At 41.1% G+C, this 16,919-nt stretch overlaps 1 protein-coding gene and 2 long non-coding RNA genes across 5 annotated transcripts; all 3 read right to left on the bottom strand.

The window, feature by feature from the left end:
• On the bottom strand, window positions 2,734-5,083 carry LOC110433401. Of its 2 annotated transcripts, XR_002450816.1 has the most exons (5): window positions 4,293-5,080; window positions 3,887-4,212; window positions 3,348-3,501; window positions 3,193-3,252; window positions 2,734-3,126 (listed from the first exon to the last, which is right to left on the bottom strand). It is a non-coding gene; the product is annotated as an uncharacterized LOC110433401 (long non-coding RNA). The 2 variants fall into 2 exon arrangements; XR_002450815.1 differs by having other exon boundaries at window positions 3,348-4,212; window positions 4,293-5,083.
• Window positions 9,014-11,397, bottom strand: LOC110433338. Of its 2 annotated transcripts, none has more exons than XR_002450731.1 (3): window positions 11,048-11,397; window positions 9,672-9,787; window positions 9,014-9,178 (listed from the first exon to the last, which is right to left on the bottom strand). It is a non-coding gene; the product is annotated as an uncharacterized LOC110433338 (long non-coding RNA). The 2 variants fall into 2 exon arrangements; XR_002450732.1 differs by having other exon boundaries at window positions 9,672-9,743.
• Window positions 13,048-14,791, bottom strand: LOC8078691 (cytochrome P450 86A2). The gene is made up of 3 exons (XM_002456754.2): window positions 14,676-14,791; window positions 14,429-14,492; window positions 13,048-13,743 (listed from the first exon to the last, which is right to left on the bottom strand). The coding sequence occupies exons 1-3, from the start codon at window positions 14,789-14,791 to the stop codon at window positions 13,048-13,050; spliced, it is 876 nt and encodes a 291-aa protein (XP_002456799.2).

The following is a 16,919-nucleotide window of genomic DNA, read 5'->3' as shown; positions in this document are numbered from 1 at the left end:
CATACGTCTAAAGATTGGATGTGACAGGAAATCTGAAAAATTTTGCAAAATTTTTGGGTAACTAAACAAGGCCCTAGTATCCTTCTCGAAATTAAAAGTTACGTACATATGGGGCGTAAGTGCACATACTCGGTATGAATGCATACGTACGTATTTTTCTGGGAGGAGTATAAATATATGCTTACGTATGTTTCTGGGAGTATATCCACGTACATGGTTTGTGGATTGTATCATTGCATACGTTATACGTGTTTTCCTGGGAGAGTATATCTACATACATGGTGGCAAGAGAAGTATGCGGACATACTGCATATACGAGTATGCAAACATACTGTTTTCTTGGTAGTATATCTACATACATGGTAGTATATCTACATACATGGTTATTGGTTAATTAAAAGGCAAGTATACGTATCTAGATAGATGTGTATACATGTTTAGCAAGAAGTATGCATACATACGTATTTATACAACTCGCCAGAACGAAGTATATTAATTATTTCCAAATGGAAACATCACATACAAGGAACTATATTCATATTTGTAATCTGTTTGAATAGAAAACTTGCAGGACAACTGTGTAGAACAGGCCCTGCAGACGCAAAATGGAGCAAAAAATTCCCATGAATCCAAAACCAACCGACCAAGATTGGTAAGCAATCCACTAGCTTGAACATGATACGTCGTCTCCAACTCCAACGTAGATCCGCCACCAGGCACCAGCCCCTGCGAATCAACAACCCACAGACCTAGATCAGCAGGCTGTGCTCAACAGATCCCCCACCGAAGGCTTGGCACCGGATCTCGGGTGGCGGCGCCGCGCCGGAGACGATGCAGGCGGCGTCGAATCTCGGCATGGCGTGTGGACATGGACATGCTCCCACGGCCAGGCACACCTCGCTTAACGAAGACGGCGCGTGGAGGATCTCGAGCGTCGGGGACGATCCAGGTAGCGCCAGATCTCGAGCCACGGAACGACGCACGAATCTCGAGCAGCACAGAGCTTGGACTCTGGTGTGCTCGCGCAGCCCGCTCAACGGAGGATGCGGCTCCGGCGGAACCTGAAGGTCTAGAGGAAGATCACCGCTTTTTGCACCGAGGCGGCGGCCGTCACACGTGGTGACTATTTAAATATCCTGGAGGCTAATGATGCGTTCAAAATTTGTGGATCCCATATAAGTAGGATCCGTCTTATGGATCTATCCAAACGGGTTGGAAGGATTCCAAACCCGATAGCGTAGAGGCTCATGAGCTCCATCGACCTGTGGACTATGTAGGTGTTTGGGAGGAGGGAGTAACTACTCTCAGAGAGTAGAGAAAATTTACCATATATATATATATATATATATATATATATATATATATATATATATATATATATATATATATATATATATATATATATATATATATATTATAGGTAGCGTACCCGTGCGTTGCTACGGGATAATTTAATTTTTGTACTAAGATATATATGGATCGCATGATAATATAACAATACTATAAAATTAAATGCGGACAATTAAAGTATTCCCTCCATCCCAATTTATAAGTCATTACAAGAATCTTGGAGAGTCAAAGAATCTCAAGTTTGATTAATATTATAGAAAAAATTTAAAAAACTTATGACATCAAGTAGATATTAATATGAATATAACTAATAAAAAACCTAATGATACTTAGTTGGTACTATAAATATTATTACATTATAAATTTGGTCAAACTTGATATGCTTTGACTCTTCAAAATTCTTAAAATGACTTATAATTTGGGATGGAGGGAGTAACATTTAATTTAATCTAAAAGATAAAGTTCATAAAATTAACATAGTCACGGAGAGTAAAAAACTGTTAGGTGGGCCATGTAAAGTCTCCAAAGGACTGACTCAGCCTCTATGGAAAAAGTCTTTGTAACCTCCTCAACTGTATAGGGTGGACTACTTCACCCACTGAATTATAAAGCCAAATTTTCTACCCCTTGAAGTTTTCAAAGCCGGTTAAATAATCCCTTCAAGCACTTTTGGATGGTGGTTTTGCTAGAGTGATAGTGGTTTTGTCTTTTTGTTTTTTATTTATTTCTGCTAAATTGAAAAGTCATAAAATAAAAATTCTAATTTTGTTGGACTCCACATGAGTAGATCTACACGATGAACATATAATATGGTATACATTAGTACAAAGTTTTTGTTGTAGCTTTAAATCTATACTTTTCTATAGATCTAAAGCTACAACAAAAAATTGTACTAAAGCATACCAGAAGACAAAATTGAAGCCCCTGCAGTGCTACTCAGAGAAGCATGGGGCTAACTGTGGTTAGTCAGAGCACTATATTTAAGTTTGAAGTCTACTTTGTGTTGCTAATGACAAACTATGCTCCTGAATTGACCACAGAAGCATATCCTGTTTCTATGGTATTGTTCACTAAATTTGTTTATCCAATTCCAATATGTTCAGTTTGATTCCTATAGTGCTGAAGGCTGAGTAAAACAAAAGGGAAGAAGATGATATCACCTCTAGTTTTGAGGACGCAGCACCAGAATCTGGTCGGTGGGGGCTCATCAAGGCTTAAAGAAAAAATATCAGGACCTATCAAGTGACTACTGAAAGTTTCACTATTATCCAGAGTTTCTAACGTAGTGTTCTATGCAGGTAACATGAGAATATCACAATAACATCTTAGTTTTCTTTCCAAATGTATATGGTTAAATGAAAAAGAATTAAAGGCATGAAATCATGGTTAGCTCTCTAAAGGAGCTGCAAGCCTTTCCTATAATCAAGCATCACATCTATATGTTCCTAAAATAAATACATTACCCATCATGTTCGATACAGGGAAAGAAAAACAAAAAACAAAAAAAGTGAAAAAAAGGCCTGGGACACCAGCTAAGTAGTTCAGTGGCTGAAACCAAGCAAGAAACTAAAAGAGCTATGAAGCTCTACAGACCCCGCTAAAAGAAATGAAACAAGACTAAGAGGGTAAACAATGTTTCTGCAGCCACTGAAAGACACCAACTGACTTCTAAAGCTTCAACCAAGAAAGCAAACCTGAGATCCTCAACTTCCAAAACTTAGATTCCTTGATAAAGGCGTTTTAAAATGAACTATGAGTGCCCTGCCCAAAGCAATCCTGGAAAAAACTTCAGCATCATGACCAAACATCTAGTGGTGTGATACATTGAGTGAATGAAGTTACCTAATAAACATTCCACTAAAGAGCTCAGGTGGTTATACTAATCCATCGGTGATCCAACTTCTGCATTTGACAAATTCTTTACCATCAAATGAAATACTGAAAGGAGGCAAGCACCGAGGACAGGCATATTACAATGATTGGACATTTCCTTTTACCTGCATAACCATATTGGTAGGGATTTGCAGTAGCCGGGACAAAAACATTTTTCCATACATTAGTTCTGGAGTCATTCCCATCTCCATGCAATTCACACTTTTTTGAATAAGCACCTTGTTCTACTCTAATGTTCAGAGTCAGCTAGAAATAAACCTGAGAGGGTTGTTATTGACAATTTAAATATGTCATTCCATGTAAAAATAGATAAATACAAACGAAGCTCTGATCACTTAAAACATAGCATGGTGTGCTGCATCACATGATTCACATCATTGTTCATAACCATTTTGCATCAATGCTCAATAAGTTTGTTGTAGATAAAACAATAGACCAAGCAACCAAATGTCTGCATTTTTATAGAAGATTTATATTTCCATAAAAAATGCGAAACCGAATTCATGGTCAACTAAAAAACCCTTATTCTTATTACATTATTCCATGTATGATACATCTAACTTTGGAAGGATATATATGTATAATTACCTGCTATTTGAGACATCAAGCTATGATGAAAAATAAAGAAAGAAATATACTTAACTGGGTATCCGTGTGGCAATGAGTGCACCAATTATCTACATTCAGAGCTCCAAAACAAGACAACCAGGAAATTAATTCTGCAAAGATTCTAAAAAAAATTTAAAGCAAATACTCTATGTAAGCACAAAGCACATCAAGTAAAGCTAAATGAAATGTACATCAGTAGTGCCCGCTTCTGAAATACCAGAATGACAGGGCAGCTTTAACACGCACAGTGAACTTGCAAGGGAAAATGACACTCCTTCACTTTGTTTGCCCCAAGAAGCAAGAATGCTTTATTTCAAACAAGCACAGCCACGAAATAGTCATGCGGTCTGAATATATAGTCTGCAAATAAATCCCATAAATTAAAATTTGTAATAAAAATAAAACGAAATGAATCAGAACAAACTGGATCGTGTACCTACCAATGGTGCTCGTTGTCACTTCTTGCATCCCCCGTACCCGCATGACTGTTTTGTAGGCATTTTCACAAACAGTTGGTGAGCACAGAACACATGAAGGCAGAGGACGAACAGTGCAGAGCATGTCGAGCCACATAACACTCGCCCTCGTGTCACTTAGGCGCAGCGGGTGTGAAGGGCACCAGTGGCGCACAGAGTCAGACCCGAACCCTGTGGTCGTCGAGGGATGCGGGGCCGATGCTAGGCTGAGGGAGGTGGACGGGGATGGTGTGAGTGCAACAGTGGTCATGGCCGTGGGCATCAGGATCGGTATCATCGGAGGCGGAGGTTGTGGCCGTCGGACTCGGCGTCATCAGAGGCACAGGCTGTGGGAGTCGGGGTGGTGCGGATGGTGACATGGACCTTCAGGATGGGCACCTCCGTCGACGGATCGAGGGTGGAACCCGCCCATAGGGGTGAGGGAGGAGGGCCGACAGGTCGTGTGACGGCTGGCCCGGCACGGTTGCGCACGACGGTGGTGCCTCGGGGCGAAGCGAAGGCCACCGAGTGCAGCAGCTGGACGTGGGCCACCGGCGGCGGGATGCGGGCGCGGTCGCAGTGTCGCGGCGATGTGGCTGGGGCATAGGTGCGACGCAGGGTGAAAACGAGATGGGAAAGTGCTCGCGTGAGTGCAGGGGGCAGGCAGAGATTGCGGCGACATTGGTGATTGCGGGGCGTGGTTGCAGGGGAAGTCGCGGTAGGTGGAGGGAAGTTGCGGTCGCAGGAGCCGAAGCGGACCGACGGACGGACGCAGAATGTCGCACCAAGAGCAGGTCTTACTTTTATTCTTTTTAGTTGTAGGAGATATATAAGTGTTATTCTACACCCTAGGTGTACTACACCAAAGTATTATACTGAACAAAATTCAGTATTTGTTCAGTACCCGTGTTTCAGTATTATTCAGTATTTCGTGATCCTGGGTGTAAGACTGGATGATACTGAACGTTGTTCAGTATTGCTCAGTATTTTTTCTGCTCAGTTTTGACTTGCGGTGTAGAATAATATTCTACACCTAGGGTGTAGAATAGCGCTGCCGTATATATATATATATATATATATATATATATATATATATATATTCGCGTGGTAAGATCTAGAGTATCTTAATATAAGTATATAAACATATTCAAACCGATAAACAAGTATGAATACATACACAATGTAGTTTATTAAAGATGAGAGTAACTACACGTACGTGTACAAAGGAATTTCCCTATATATATATATATATATATATATATATATATATATATATGAAAGTATTTTTTAAAACTATTCATATGGTTTTTACATTTTCAAATTTAACAACTTAAAAGTTATTCATTATTTATATTCTTAATGTTTAACCTAATTTGTTTAAAACGATTTTCTTTATAGTATGGAGGGAGTATGCAATAAGCATCGAAGCAAGTCCCATAATATTTAACACAATTTGTCAAAATGAGTCAGTGGAATCCGGTTAAAAAGTTGGACGAAATTAGGAAAAGAAAATCTATACCTATCTATAAAGACTGGAAATTTCAGTCTGCTAATATTTCTTCCGTTGCCGGAAATCCGTCCGTGCCGTGTGCGGCTTCCGTTGCCAAACCTGCGTTCGTTTAACGTTGGTAGGATAGAAAAGGAAAATAAAATGTTTTCTAGGGTTCTCAATGTAAAATCTTGTATTACTGAAAAGATAGCTTGTCCCGGAACTGCCGTCCGCTTGTAGCAACAAAAAGAAAATAGAATTTCTTTTCAAGGTTTCCAATACAAAATCTCCTATTTTAATTCAGCTAAAAATTAATAAATATATAATAATTCATAGAAAAATCTAAAAATTACAAAACAAATTTTGTTCACCTCCACATATGTAAATCCATGTAATAAACAAAAAATAGATGCAAAATGTCTGTCCTATTAATTTGTTTCTTTTATTCTTTAATTCAGTTGAAAATTGGTAAATGTATGCAAAATGTCTGTCCTATTAATTTGTTTCTTTTATTCTTTAATTCAGTTGAAAATTGGTAAATGTGTAAAAATACATAGGAAAATCTAAAAATTACAAAATAAATTTTGTTCAGCTCCACATATGTAGATCCATATAGTAAACAAAAAATATCACAAATTGTAGTATTTTTTTTGTTGGAGATGCTTGCCTATGCTTTTTAGTGTAAAATTAAAATTGTAGTTATCTTGCTCCAATTATTATAAAAATTTTATGGTAGCCTATTTAATGTGATGCTTGATTTGTGGTAAAAGTTTTAGTACCATTCCTGCATATCTCACTGATTTACTAATTTACCTAAATTTATGCTTGCTAAATAGTTTACAATCAATTTAAGTATGTAAAAATATAAAAAAGATGTTTCCACTATCTTTGCATGATGTGTTGTTACGTCATATGAACACTTCATAAGCCTATGTGTTCATAATATATATACATTTAACTGATATATCATATTTTATAGAAATCATAATCTAAATAAAAAACTAAAGCTAGCAACAAACTTCTTATGTTTTAATATAATACTAAAGTATATTAAGAGATAATACTAGAGTAAGATAAGATTTGCCTAATTTTTATTTTTATTATTAAATAAATATGTCTCCAAGCTATATATTATTGTAAATATTAACTATCTAATACCATAGATGTCATGGTTATCAATAAAATAAATTATAGAATTTAAATTTTATAAAAAAGATAAATATAAATAGATATGTAATATGTCATCACTTTCTATGGCTATTTGATGTTTTTCTCCCGTTACAACGCACGGGCATATTTGCTAGTAATTAAAAAGAGTGGGCTCTGGGCTCTGGGCTTGACGCCCTGCTCACTGCTGCAGAAGGGTACGCCGTTCGCCACGTGACCGGAGATATAGAACACTGAGAAACAGAGGCCGCACACGCCGCCTCCGGGCTCCGATCCTGCACACGCCGCGCCGCCACCAATTCACCTGCCCAGCACGGTGCTGCCGCCTGATGCGCCGCCCAGGGGTGCAAAGGGGTAATCTTTAGGTGCACTTCTAAACCTCTTTAGTTCAAATATTTGTACTACGTCTTAATTTTTTTGGAGAAGTAGTATAAATATTTAAACTAAAGAGGTTTAGAGATGCACCTAATCATCGGTCATTTGCACCCCTACCGCCGCCGTCGATTAGCCTGCCCAGCGAAGTGCTCCCTGCCTAATGCCACTGCCGGGGCTCTGCTCTGCTCTTTTGTTATGTGGACTTCTGAGACTAGAATCGAGTAAGGTGGCCTATCATGGCCTGGGCTGCTATATGTATGCTGGACTTGGTGGTACTTTTTGCTGGGCGCCTAGTCGATGCTGGACCTGGTTCTACTTCAAGCACTTCTTCTACAGGAGATGATGGCGGTTGGTCTCAGCGTGACTGTTTGTAATTAGATGAGTCAAGACTCTAGGACATGACACGATTGAAATTGAATTGTTTGCTCATCTGGAACCGGCCTATAAGTAGTAGATCCAGGCTAACTCTCGCTATCAACCAGGCAAAAGATGTTCGAGTAAAGGACTCGATGGTGAATACCGAATTAATTGTTCCTTTGTTTTGTTTACACTCTAAATCACAAAGATTTTTTTTGTTGTTTTCATCTTTTTTTTGGTTTTAGTAGAACATTTTCATATTATTGTCTGTCATAGTCACATAAATAAATATATTATAGATTTCAAATATTATACAATTATATGTAAACAAAATAAGGCCCTGTTTAGTTCCAAAAAATTATTTTTCGTCCCATCACATTGAATCTTTGGACACATACATTGACAATTAGATATAGATACAAAAATAACTAATTGCACAGTTTACATTTAGCAGTATATTTCTCTCACAACAAATCAGCCAACAGTACTTTCTGTCATGGCTTATCAGCCAAACGAACAAGGTGGTAATTTGCAAGACGAATCTTTTAAATCTAATTAGTTTATGATTAGACACTAATTATCAAATAAAACAAAATGCTACGGTAGCCAAATCCAAAAATTTTCACGAACTAAACAAGGCCTAAGTAGGTACTTACTATTTTTGTCGCTATTCATCGCGTTTGATACTTTTTTTTTTCTTTCGTTGCAACGTACGAATATATCTGCTATAAAATAATCAACCTAACACAAAAAAATTGAAGCATGAAAATAAAAAGAAAAAGAAAAAGGAAAGAAAACAAAAGTAAAGCAAAGAAGAAGAAGAAAATGAAATGTAAAAAAACAATAATCAAAGAAAATAAAATTAGAAAAGAAACAAAGAAAAAATAAAAAGGAGAAATGAAAAAAGAAAAAGAAAAATAAATATAACATGAAAGGACAAAGAGAAACACGTAAATAGCTACCTACTGCCGATCCCCTACACGTAAATAGGCCAGTAACCTCGAGTTCCTAGGGAACAAAACAGAGGGGGAGGGATTTTTTTTTGACATGTCGATCCCCTTGTTGGGATTCCACGTGGGGGATTATTTCACTGCTGCTATTTGGAAGCAGTTGCAGGGGGAGATGGATGCATGCATGCATGGGCAGCTCGAGCAGCTCCAGCAAGCATGCATGCACGGATCAGTCTTTCATCATGACTTGTGATTCTCTGCTGCACATCACTATAGATATAGTAGTATAAAAGCGCCTTAAAAAATAAGAAAATTCAAAAAAAAATTATAACAAAGTCATTACATATCAATGCTAGCATCTCATAGTGATAGAAAAATCTCAGAAATAAGTATGTTTACATAACAATATATAGGTGTTTCAAACAGAAATAAAGTCTTTGCACAACTACATAGAAGCCAAAAATGTCAACGATCATTACAAAATTTGACCATACTTCACTTGTCTCAAACATGCATTTGTTCCACCAAAACCTCTGCAAATAACATAACGAAAATAGTGAGCCCTTGTACAGATTTTTTCCCAACAAATTTGTATATGAATGCATCATATAAAAAAAGAAGATTAAAGAATAAAGTTACAACAAGCTAACACATGCAAATGCAGTTTAGTTCAGACTAACCAGTGGAGGCTTTTCTTTTCTTTTACATACACAAGCATGGAGTCTAATGAAAAATTACCTAGTGGCTACACCCATCAACCGAGTTCCAATTTAATCAATATTTAGACTTAAAAAAGGAGATCCTGGCAAGTAGGACAATCATGTGTTCTCAGAGACAAACCGTACTTAACAAATGTATAGTACACATTAATTAAGCATTAAAACTGGCTAACTAGCACTATAATTTTTTTATTGGATTCCTAAACTAACTAGTACTGAGTAGTTCTGTAGGTCAAAAGCATGCCTGAGAATGCAGTGGACAAATCATTTAGCACTAAATAAATAGTAGCACCAAGACTTTGCTTACGCTTTCTCCCACCACTCACTCCTTGCATAGAATCTCCTGTAGACTGAGCTTCATTGTGTGCACTTGAGACATCTAGCCCATCAGAAGGAGTAGTTAGACCTCAAACAAGAGATATCCTGTTATAGAAATAGTGAAACAGAGATAACAGGATCAGGATATCCTTTTAATACAAACAGGATCTGCACATCTATAGAATGTAAAAGTCAAAAAAACAGGATATCATGTTATAGAACTAGTAGAGTATATTAGTCATGGCTTGACTAAAATTCAATGGCATCTATTTAAAGTTAAGAAGCCATACATAGTAATAGAAACTGAAACTCTCTGAATTCAAACACTTCAATGCAAATCTCTGAAACCAGATAGGACACATGTTTTTAAGTTTTTTTAGCAATAAAATAGCAGGTTGACTGTAGAAGCAAAGATGTTTCTGAAATTCCAAGTGGCAATTACAGACATCCAATGTTTCTTAAAAAAATACAGACATTCAACCATCCAATGATTACCAGATCAGCTTCCAAACCTCCATCACTAAGATACTAGCAGTGGTGCAATTATCAAGATATGCAAAGACAGGGCAAAGACATATGAGCTGACTACTGATACAGGAATCCAGATCAAGTATATATATATATATATGAGTTTTTTGTTTCATTTGGTGACACAGACATGCAACAGATCAATCTCACCAAAAAAAAGGATATGCAAAGAATCGATTTTCTCATGATCAGGGCAAACCAATATACAGACCACAGGAACGACGACTGCTCGATCTGGTGAGAGTTGAAGAGAGCGAGCCCGAAAGGTAGCAAAACTTCAGTGTTACCGAACTGGTGTAAATATGGTATACATAATTAGTGCCAAAAAAATACTTGCATTGCTTCTTTGTTTTCTGTTTTCCATTAAACTTTAGATGCATTTAACTGGGGTTTTACTGCCTTCGTGATTTCCAAATTAAGCTTTAAAAGTAAGCCACAAAGTGTGTCATCATGTATATACATGCATTTTAATCTAGCTGATTTCTGAGGGAAGTAGAAAATAGTGGGTAAAGGCCAAACGCAGCCACCACTTTAGAACTTTTCGGTCAGATAAAAATCTGTATACCAGACCATGCGTTTCAGTTATGTAATGGGGTTCATATCTCAATCCTTCATACCTATACTGTGTTGCTATAATTGAGATGAATTGACTGTTTCTTTTATGCAGGTCCACAACTTAAGATTAGCAACTTCTCAGAGATAGAAATTTGGAATGATGAATGTATATACTCTCTTTGGCTCTTTTATCATAGAAAGAAATATGTATGTTTCAGTTTATAATCTAAATGCACAAAAATAAAATACCCAGAGGGGGAGGGAGTTATGGGGAGTCCTTACCCAAGCAATAGCAGGAGGCACAGCGCCCAGATCTCCCGCTGCTCTCAGATTCCGGTTCTCGTGCTGTGTTGCTCGACGCGAAGCCCTAATCAGCCGTGGCCTAGCGGGACAGTCTGAGAAGAGCGGATCAAGAAAAACGAAACCCTAGCGCGAGGCATAGGGATGTAGGCTGAGGCGGGTTCCCGTTGCTGTGACCGAAGCGACGAGAAGGTGGAGGGTCGGCGGCGCCGGCGACAGCGACGTCAACGGCGATGGCGACGAGATGCTGGGGCGGCGAGCCGGTGACGACAAAGAGATGCTGGTGCAGCGGCGGCCTCGCAACCGGGCAACGCTGCGAGTCGCGACTTCGCGAGTCACGAGTGCGACGAATCAGCTGCGCGAGTCGGGGGAAGCCCTCCCGGCCTCACGAGTTGTGGATTCGTAGCGCGTGGAAAAGGAAGGGAAGCGGGCTGAGATCCTCGGTTGAGTGGGCTGCCAAAGAGCGCAAAAATTTGACCCGTGGAAGATTGGCACGGAGAAAATCGGCCCAAGAAAAACGTTGGGATCCCTCCGAGAAAATAGGCTGTCAAAGTAGGCCTTATTTGGCAGGATCTCCTGCTCTAAAACCATCCAGCGCGTTCCTCCCACTATTTGCTCGCAGCTCTCGCCGAAGGCCTTCATTCACGTCCTCCCGCTACTTCTCGTTCATGCAAGTTCCACGTACGGTTGGTGCTGCGGCGAGCAGAGGGGCTGCCGCCTCCTTCGCCTTCGCCTCCTGCGCAAGTGGTGGACCCGGCCTCACTGGAGCGCGAGGCGGCGGTCAGGTGTAGCTCTTCAGTGTATTTTGATCTGTACAGTCTTTTGATTATTTTGTTTTGTTCCTCTTCGACCTTTCTGCGGTTGACAGGTTGTGTAGTCCCATCAAGCCTTTTAATTTAGTGATTGATGTTTTCTAATTGCTTGAACTTTCTTGTGTTTGTGTGACAACTAACAAGGACGGAAAAGCGAAAAAAAAAGGCCAATGCGTAGAGGCGTAGAGCCATAGAGGATCCGAAGATGGGTGAGAAGAGCACGTTGAAATATCGGATAAATTTATATTTAGATTCTAGTAGAAAATTTTGCATTAACATAAATAGTTTCTTGATACGGCGTCTTAGGTCAGTCTCAATACATAGTTTCATGACTCAGTTGTCAAGACTATAAACTAGATAACCGTACCATATGAGTTTCATGTGGATGAAACTCCTCTCTCATATGATGAAACTCCTTCATTTAATGATCTTGCCAAGTCAGCAATTTTGCTTATGGCACCCTATTTAATGTGCATGACACTCTCATGAAACATACATTGAGATTAGCCTTAGGCTATAAAAACTACTCCCTCCGTCCTTAAATACTGCTATTTTTAGGAGAAAATTTTGTCCACAAATATTGATATTTCTATCAGCATACTCGGTCCACTAACCCATTTAATTTCTTCTCGGAACTTCCGTGGTCCACCGGCCCATTTAATTTCTTCCAGGGAGTAGTACTTTGGCGCATGATAATTGTTTGAGTCTGTTTAGTTGGCATTAAATACAGCTCGTTGGAACCAGAGAACCATGGCTTAACGTGTATGATTAAATGGTGGAACCCAAATTAATTGAGGGTAGAATGGTCTTTTGTTTGTCACACTAATCTGTCTGAAATCTGCTAGAAATAGTAGTATTTGAGGACGGAGGGAGTATGTAGTAATCCGCCGTTGGTGTTGGTTGTCTGAGGGAAGTGACAGACTGCTGACAGAGTTTAGTAGTAGCTGAGCAGCTAGAGTGAGCTGATCCGTTGCTTCCGTTATTAGCACCGAGGTGCCGTGATTGTGCCTGTATGTATGTAGAGTGTAAGGCCTAGTGATCCTTGTTGATGCAGCAGCAAGACTCCTAGCTAGGCCCCTGTCTTGTGGTTGGTGTTGTCCGGCTTGAGCCTTGAGTGAAACATCTTGCGGCGTGGCCGAGGCGCGTCAGCGCCGTTCTTCTTGCCACTGGTTAGCTAGCTCGAGCTTGCGCGCCTTGAATGATGACGGCCGAGAGGTAGCGGTCGACGTGCTGGACGCTACACGCCAGCGTGGTCTCCATGCCGAGCCCCAGCCACTTCTTGCACCGCCACACGCACTCCGGGAAGATGAAGCGATTGAGCGTGGTCTCCGTGGCGCGGTCGAACGCGGAGGCAAAGGCGTTCTCGGGGAGGCCCCTGGCGAGCGTCTCGGGGTCCTTCCCGAACGCGAGGCCGCAGATGTTGTCCAAGGTGAGGCGGAGCAGGAGGTCCTGCAGGTCGATGGAGCGCGGGACATGGCGCGCGGTGCGCAGCGTGCACGTGGTGAACTCGAGCGCGGCCACCCACGTCTCGCCGTCGGAGTTGAAGATGCCGTCCCCGAGGCCCGAGCAGGTCCAGGAAGACGCCGTGCCAGAAGGGGGCCCTTGGGGTTGAATTGTTGTCGAAGCGTGCCTGCTTGAGGACGTGCTCCAGGTTCCGCGCGCGGGCCGCACGTCAAGGTCAAGGTGACCAGCCCACCCCGGCCGCCCGGTGCGCCACCCCGCCGGCCACGGCGAAATGCAGCAGGTCTGGTACGTGCCCCTCGCGCGGCGCAGGTTGGTGGCGATCCACACGTGCATGAGCATGAGGGCAACCACAATGTTCAGAGAAAGTAGTCCATAAGAAATAAAATACTCTCTATCAGCTAACTGAAACATTGTGGAGGTAGTCCATATAACAGTCTATAACAAAAGCTACCCATAGCCCTATGGACTACCCATAAGCAATAAAGAAATGTTATTTTCTCTCTCCATGCTCTCTCTCTTGTGTCATGAAAGATGAGATGGTTGGAAATAATAATTTTTAATCTCTAGTGGATCCTACCTTATGGACTACTTTGTTGGTTGAACATTGTGAGTAAAAAATAATAGCTATGGATTACTTATGTAGGCCCCATGTATATGGACTACTTGGTCCATATACATTGAGGTTGCTCTGACCTCGGCGTGCTGCAAGAGTCCCGGGAGGTTGCCGATCGACCTGCGGCCTGTTAGAATGATTCATGTGTTAACGTGTGGTTAGAATGATTCAATGTTAGCATGTGGTGGGAGCATAGAGAAATTGACAGACCTTATTGACAGCAAAACAGATGTCTGGACGAGTGAGTGTAAGGTACTGTAAGGCACCAACCATACTTCGATAATTAGTTGAGTCATCTGCACCAAGTGGTTCACCATCTGTGAGACTGAGTTTTTCCGAAGTGGATGATGGAGTATCAACAGGTTTGCAGTTGCGCATTCCTGCCCGTGTCAGGATGTCAGATGCATTTTTTCGTGATCAATATACATCTCCACCTGTAACTACTAATATTCTGCCAAGTACTGTTGATCTCACAGAAAATGCAGGAGATAAATCACTAATCAATGATGCTGTTTTACCATCGCCGGGGCAATATTTCCTGCGTCCGCACGGAGATAAATCAGTGATCTAACACATGCACCTGAATACACTCTAACACCACGTACTAACATTAAATCATTCTAACTACACGTTAACACATGAATCATTCTAACACTGCCGGCCCGCAGAGACCGCGCAACGACATCCGATCCGATCCGGCAGAACCACGCCATGTACGTACAGGGCCACGGCCGCCACCAGCACCGCCCATGCCCCCGCTTCCATCGCTTTCTTCTTTGCCGAGCTGACGCTGATCGGATCGACCGGCCGTACGTAAACGTACGGATCAAGTTGCATGGGGTCGTGTCGTGTCACCCTCGATCAGCCGCGGCGCGGCGCAGCTTAGAACGTCGTCGTCGTCGTACTACACTAGCGGTACCGGACTAGCGGTTCATGCATGACAATGTACTCATTTGATGCGCATGTGCATTATGAAAGTTAGCTATAATAAGGACGTCGCTGCACAAGATCAAAAAAAAATGGAAGAAAAGGCATTATATTGATGATGACAAAAGTACATGTACTGACAACATTGTACCAAACCTATTTATTTCAATATTTGAACCGTGGAGCTTGCTCCAGAACAAGTTTGAACAGTATGCGGCCGGGGGGCAAAAATGCATCCATAAAGAGTTGGGGGACAGGCAAAACAGATGAAACAAGCAGGAGACACATCATACATGTATATACTACATACTCCTATATAGTTGTATAAAGGCGCCAATCATAGCCTGACAGAACATTCCGCCACAAACTCATGGAACCAGTTACGCATCACACTAATCAAGTATACCCACACCCAAGGTGCATTCTGTAATACACACGAACTGCTGCTGTAAGAGACGTGGTAAATCAGTCCATATCAGTACCATATAGCCCTCATCACTGAACTACACTGCCTCACAGATTACTATGGCCCATATCCTCCATCAAACTTCGTGTAGAAGCACGCTGACCCAAGACAACAACTCCTCGAAGGTATTAATGGCATTGAACAATCTGGCATCAAAGTTTTCTGTTCCACCCCTTATAGCCCGACATAATGACCCCCAGTCTTGCAAGTTCGCTGCGAATTTCTCAACTGTCTGCGTGGCTATGCACTTCAAGATATACACCAACAAATAACGGAGCTTTGGGAATCTTATGGCTTCTGGAAAAAGAACACAAACCTTGGCCAACACTTCTTTGATCTCAGCAACACCACCTGAATTGTTTGGGTAAGTAGACAACACCTTGTAGATCTCCACGATGGTGTTCTTCCCAAATCTAATGGACGTGAAGTCGGCATTCATGCCACGGTTGGTGTACCCGGACCCGAATGGCAATTGTTGGCTTACACGACCTGGGACATTTTGTTCGGGTGTGTCCTTGAATCTATACCAATTCTCGCCGGCACTGAAGGCTTCTAGATACAGATTAGGATAGGAGAATAGTAACCTGACTTTTCCTTCTCCCAATCCACAATCATGAGGGCTGAGGATGATTTGGAATTGACCACCCGGAGGAGGACAAACTGGTTTCCCGTAAAATTCACCGTGTCCAGCTTCCTTGATTTTCTTAATGATGCTTCCAGTGACAGATGCATAAGTCAGACTTGTCTTTCTCCCAGGAGACATAGTGACCGGAAAGTTAAAGCGATCCATCATCTGCAAACAAGAAAGAGGTACACATCATCAGATTGGATTAAGAACAGCAAGGTGCATCAAAACTACTACCGAGAAAAAGAACAGGATGCATCAATCTATGCATGTGCAACCTGACAATTTTCTCACAGAAGTTTACTATATAACTGGATTGATTAAATCAGCATGCATCAGAGGGACAGTAAAATGGATGTCATCTCATTAACCAGGCAAAGTAGTTGCAGGCAATATATTAATTGTATATCTTCTCATGAACCAGCCTAACAATACTCCGAACCAACCAGGCAAAATAGTTGCAGCCTTGCAATATATTAAATCTGTCTTCTCATGAACCAGTCTAAGGCCAACCAGGCAAAATAGTTGCAGCCTTGCAATATATTAAAATGGCAACTACTCTGAATATCTTCTACGTATAGAACATGGTGCATTTATATTCCTGCACCAGCAATTTACTCCTGAACAGCAAGCTACAGGTTAAAGCAAGTTAAAAGTGACTATTGTTTCTCCTAAACAGCATGTTACAAGTCAGTGACTATTTGGTTGTTTTGGCCAACCAGCAAATTATTAACAAGCAAATACATACTGCAACTGAAATTAACAAGAAATATTTCTAGCAAGTGAGGGCCACTAAGCAGAAGCCTTCAAAACTGAAAAGGCAGAAGCATGCTAGCTGATCTAACACATGTACGAGTGGCTTCAAACTGAAATTAAGACCAGTGTGGAAGGCCGTGTACGCGGTTAACTGCAGCTCTCGCATACCAGGATGTGCTTCACGATTGACT

Source organism: Sorghum bicolor, chromosome 3 (genome assembly GCF_000003195.3).
Source record: "Sorghum bicolor cultivar BTx623 chromosome 3, Sorghum_bicolor_NCBIv3, whole genome shotgun sequence".
In the NCBI taxonomy this organism is placed as follows: Eukaryota; Viridiplantae; Streptophyta; class Magnoliopsida; order Poales; family Poaceae; genus Sorghum; species Sorghum bicolor.
The sequence above is the reverse complement of the archived record's forward strand: the minus strand, read 5'-3'. Positions and strand labels throughout refer to the sequence as shown.

What these genes read in the sequence shown, in the direction of transcription:
- LOC8078691 (XM_002456754.2), bottom strand. Translation starts at nt 14,791, where the DNA reads ATGCAACTTGATCCGTACGTTTACGTACGGCCGGTCGATCCGATCAGC. An exon ending in CTGGTGGCGGCCGTGGCCCT is followed by an intron (nt 14,493 to 14,675) that starts GTACGTACATGG and finishes GTGCGGACGCAG; the next exon opens with GAAATATTGCCCCGGCGATG. An exon ending in ATTTATCTCCTGCATTTTCT is followed by an intron (nt 13,744 to 14,428) that starts GTGAGATCAACA and finishes ACAATGTTTCAG; the next exon opens with TTAGCTGATAGAGAGTATTT.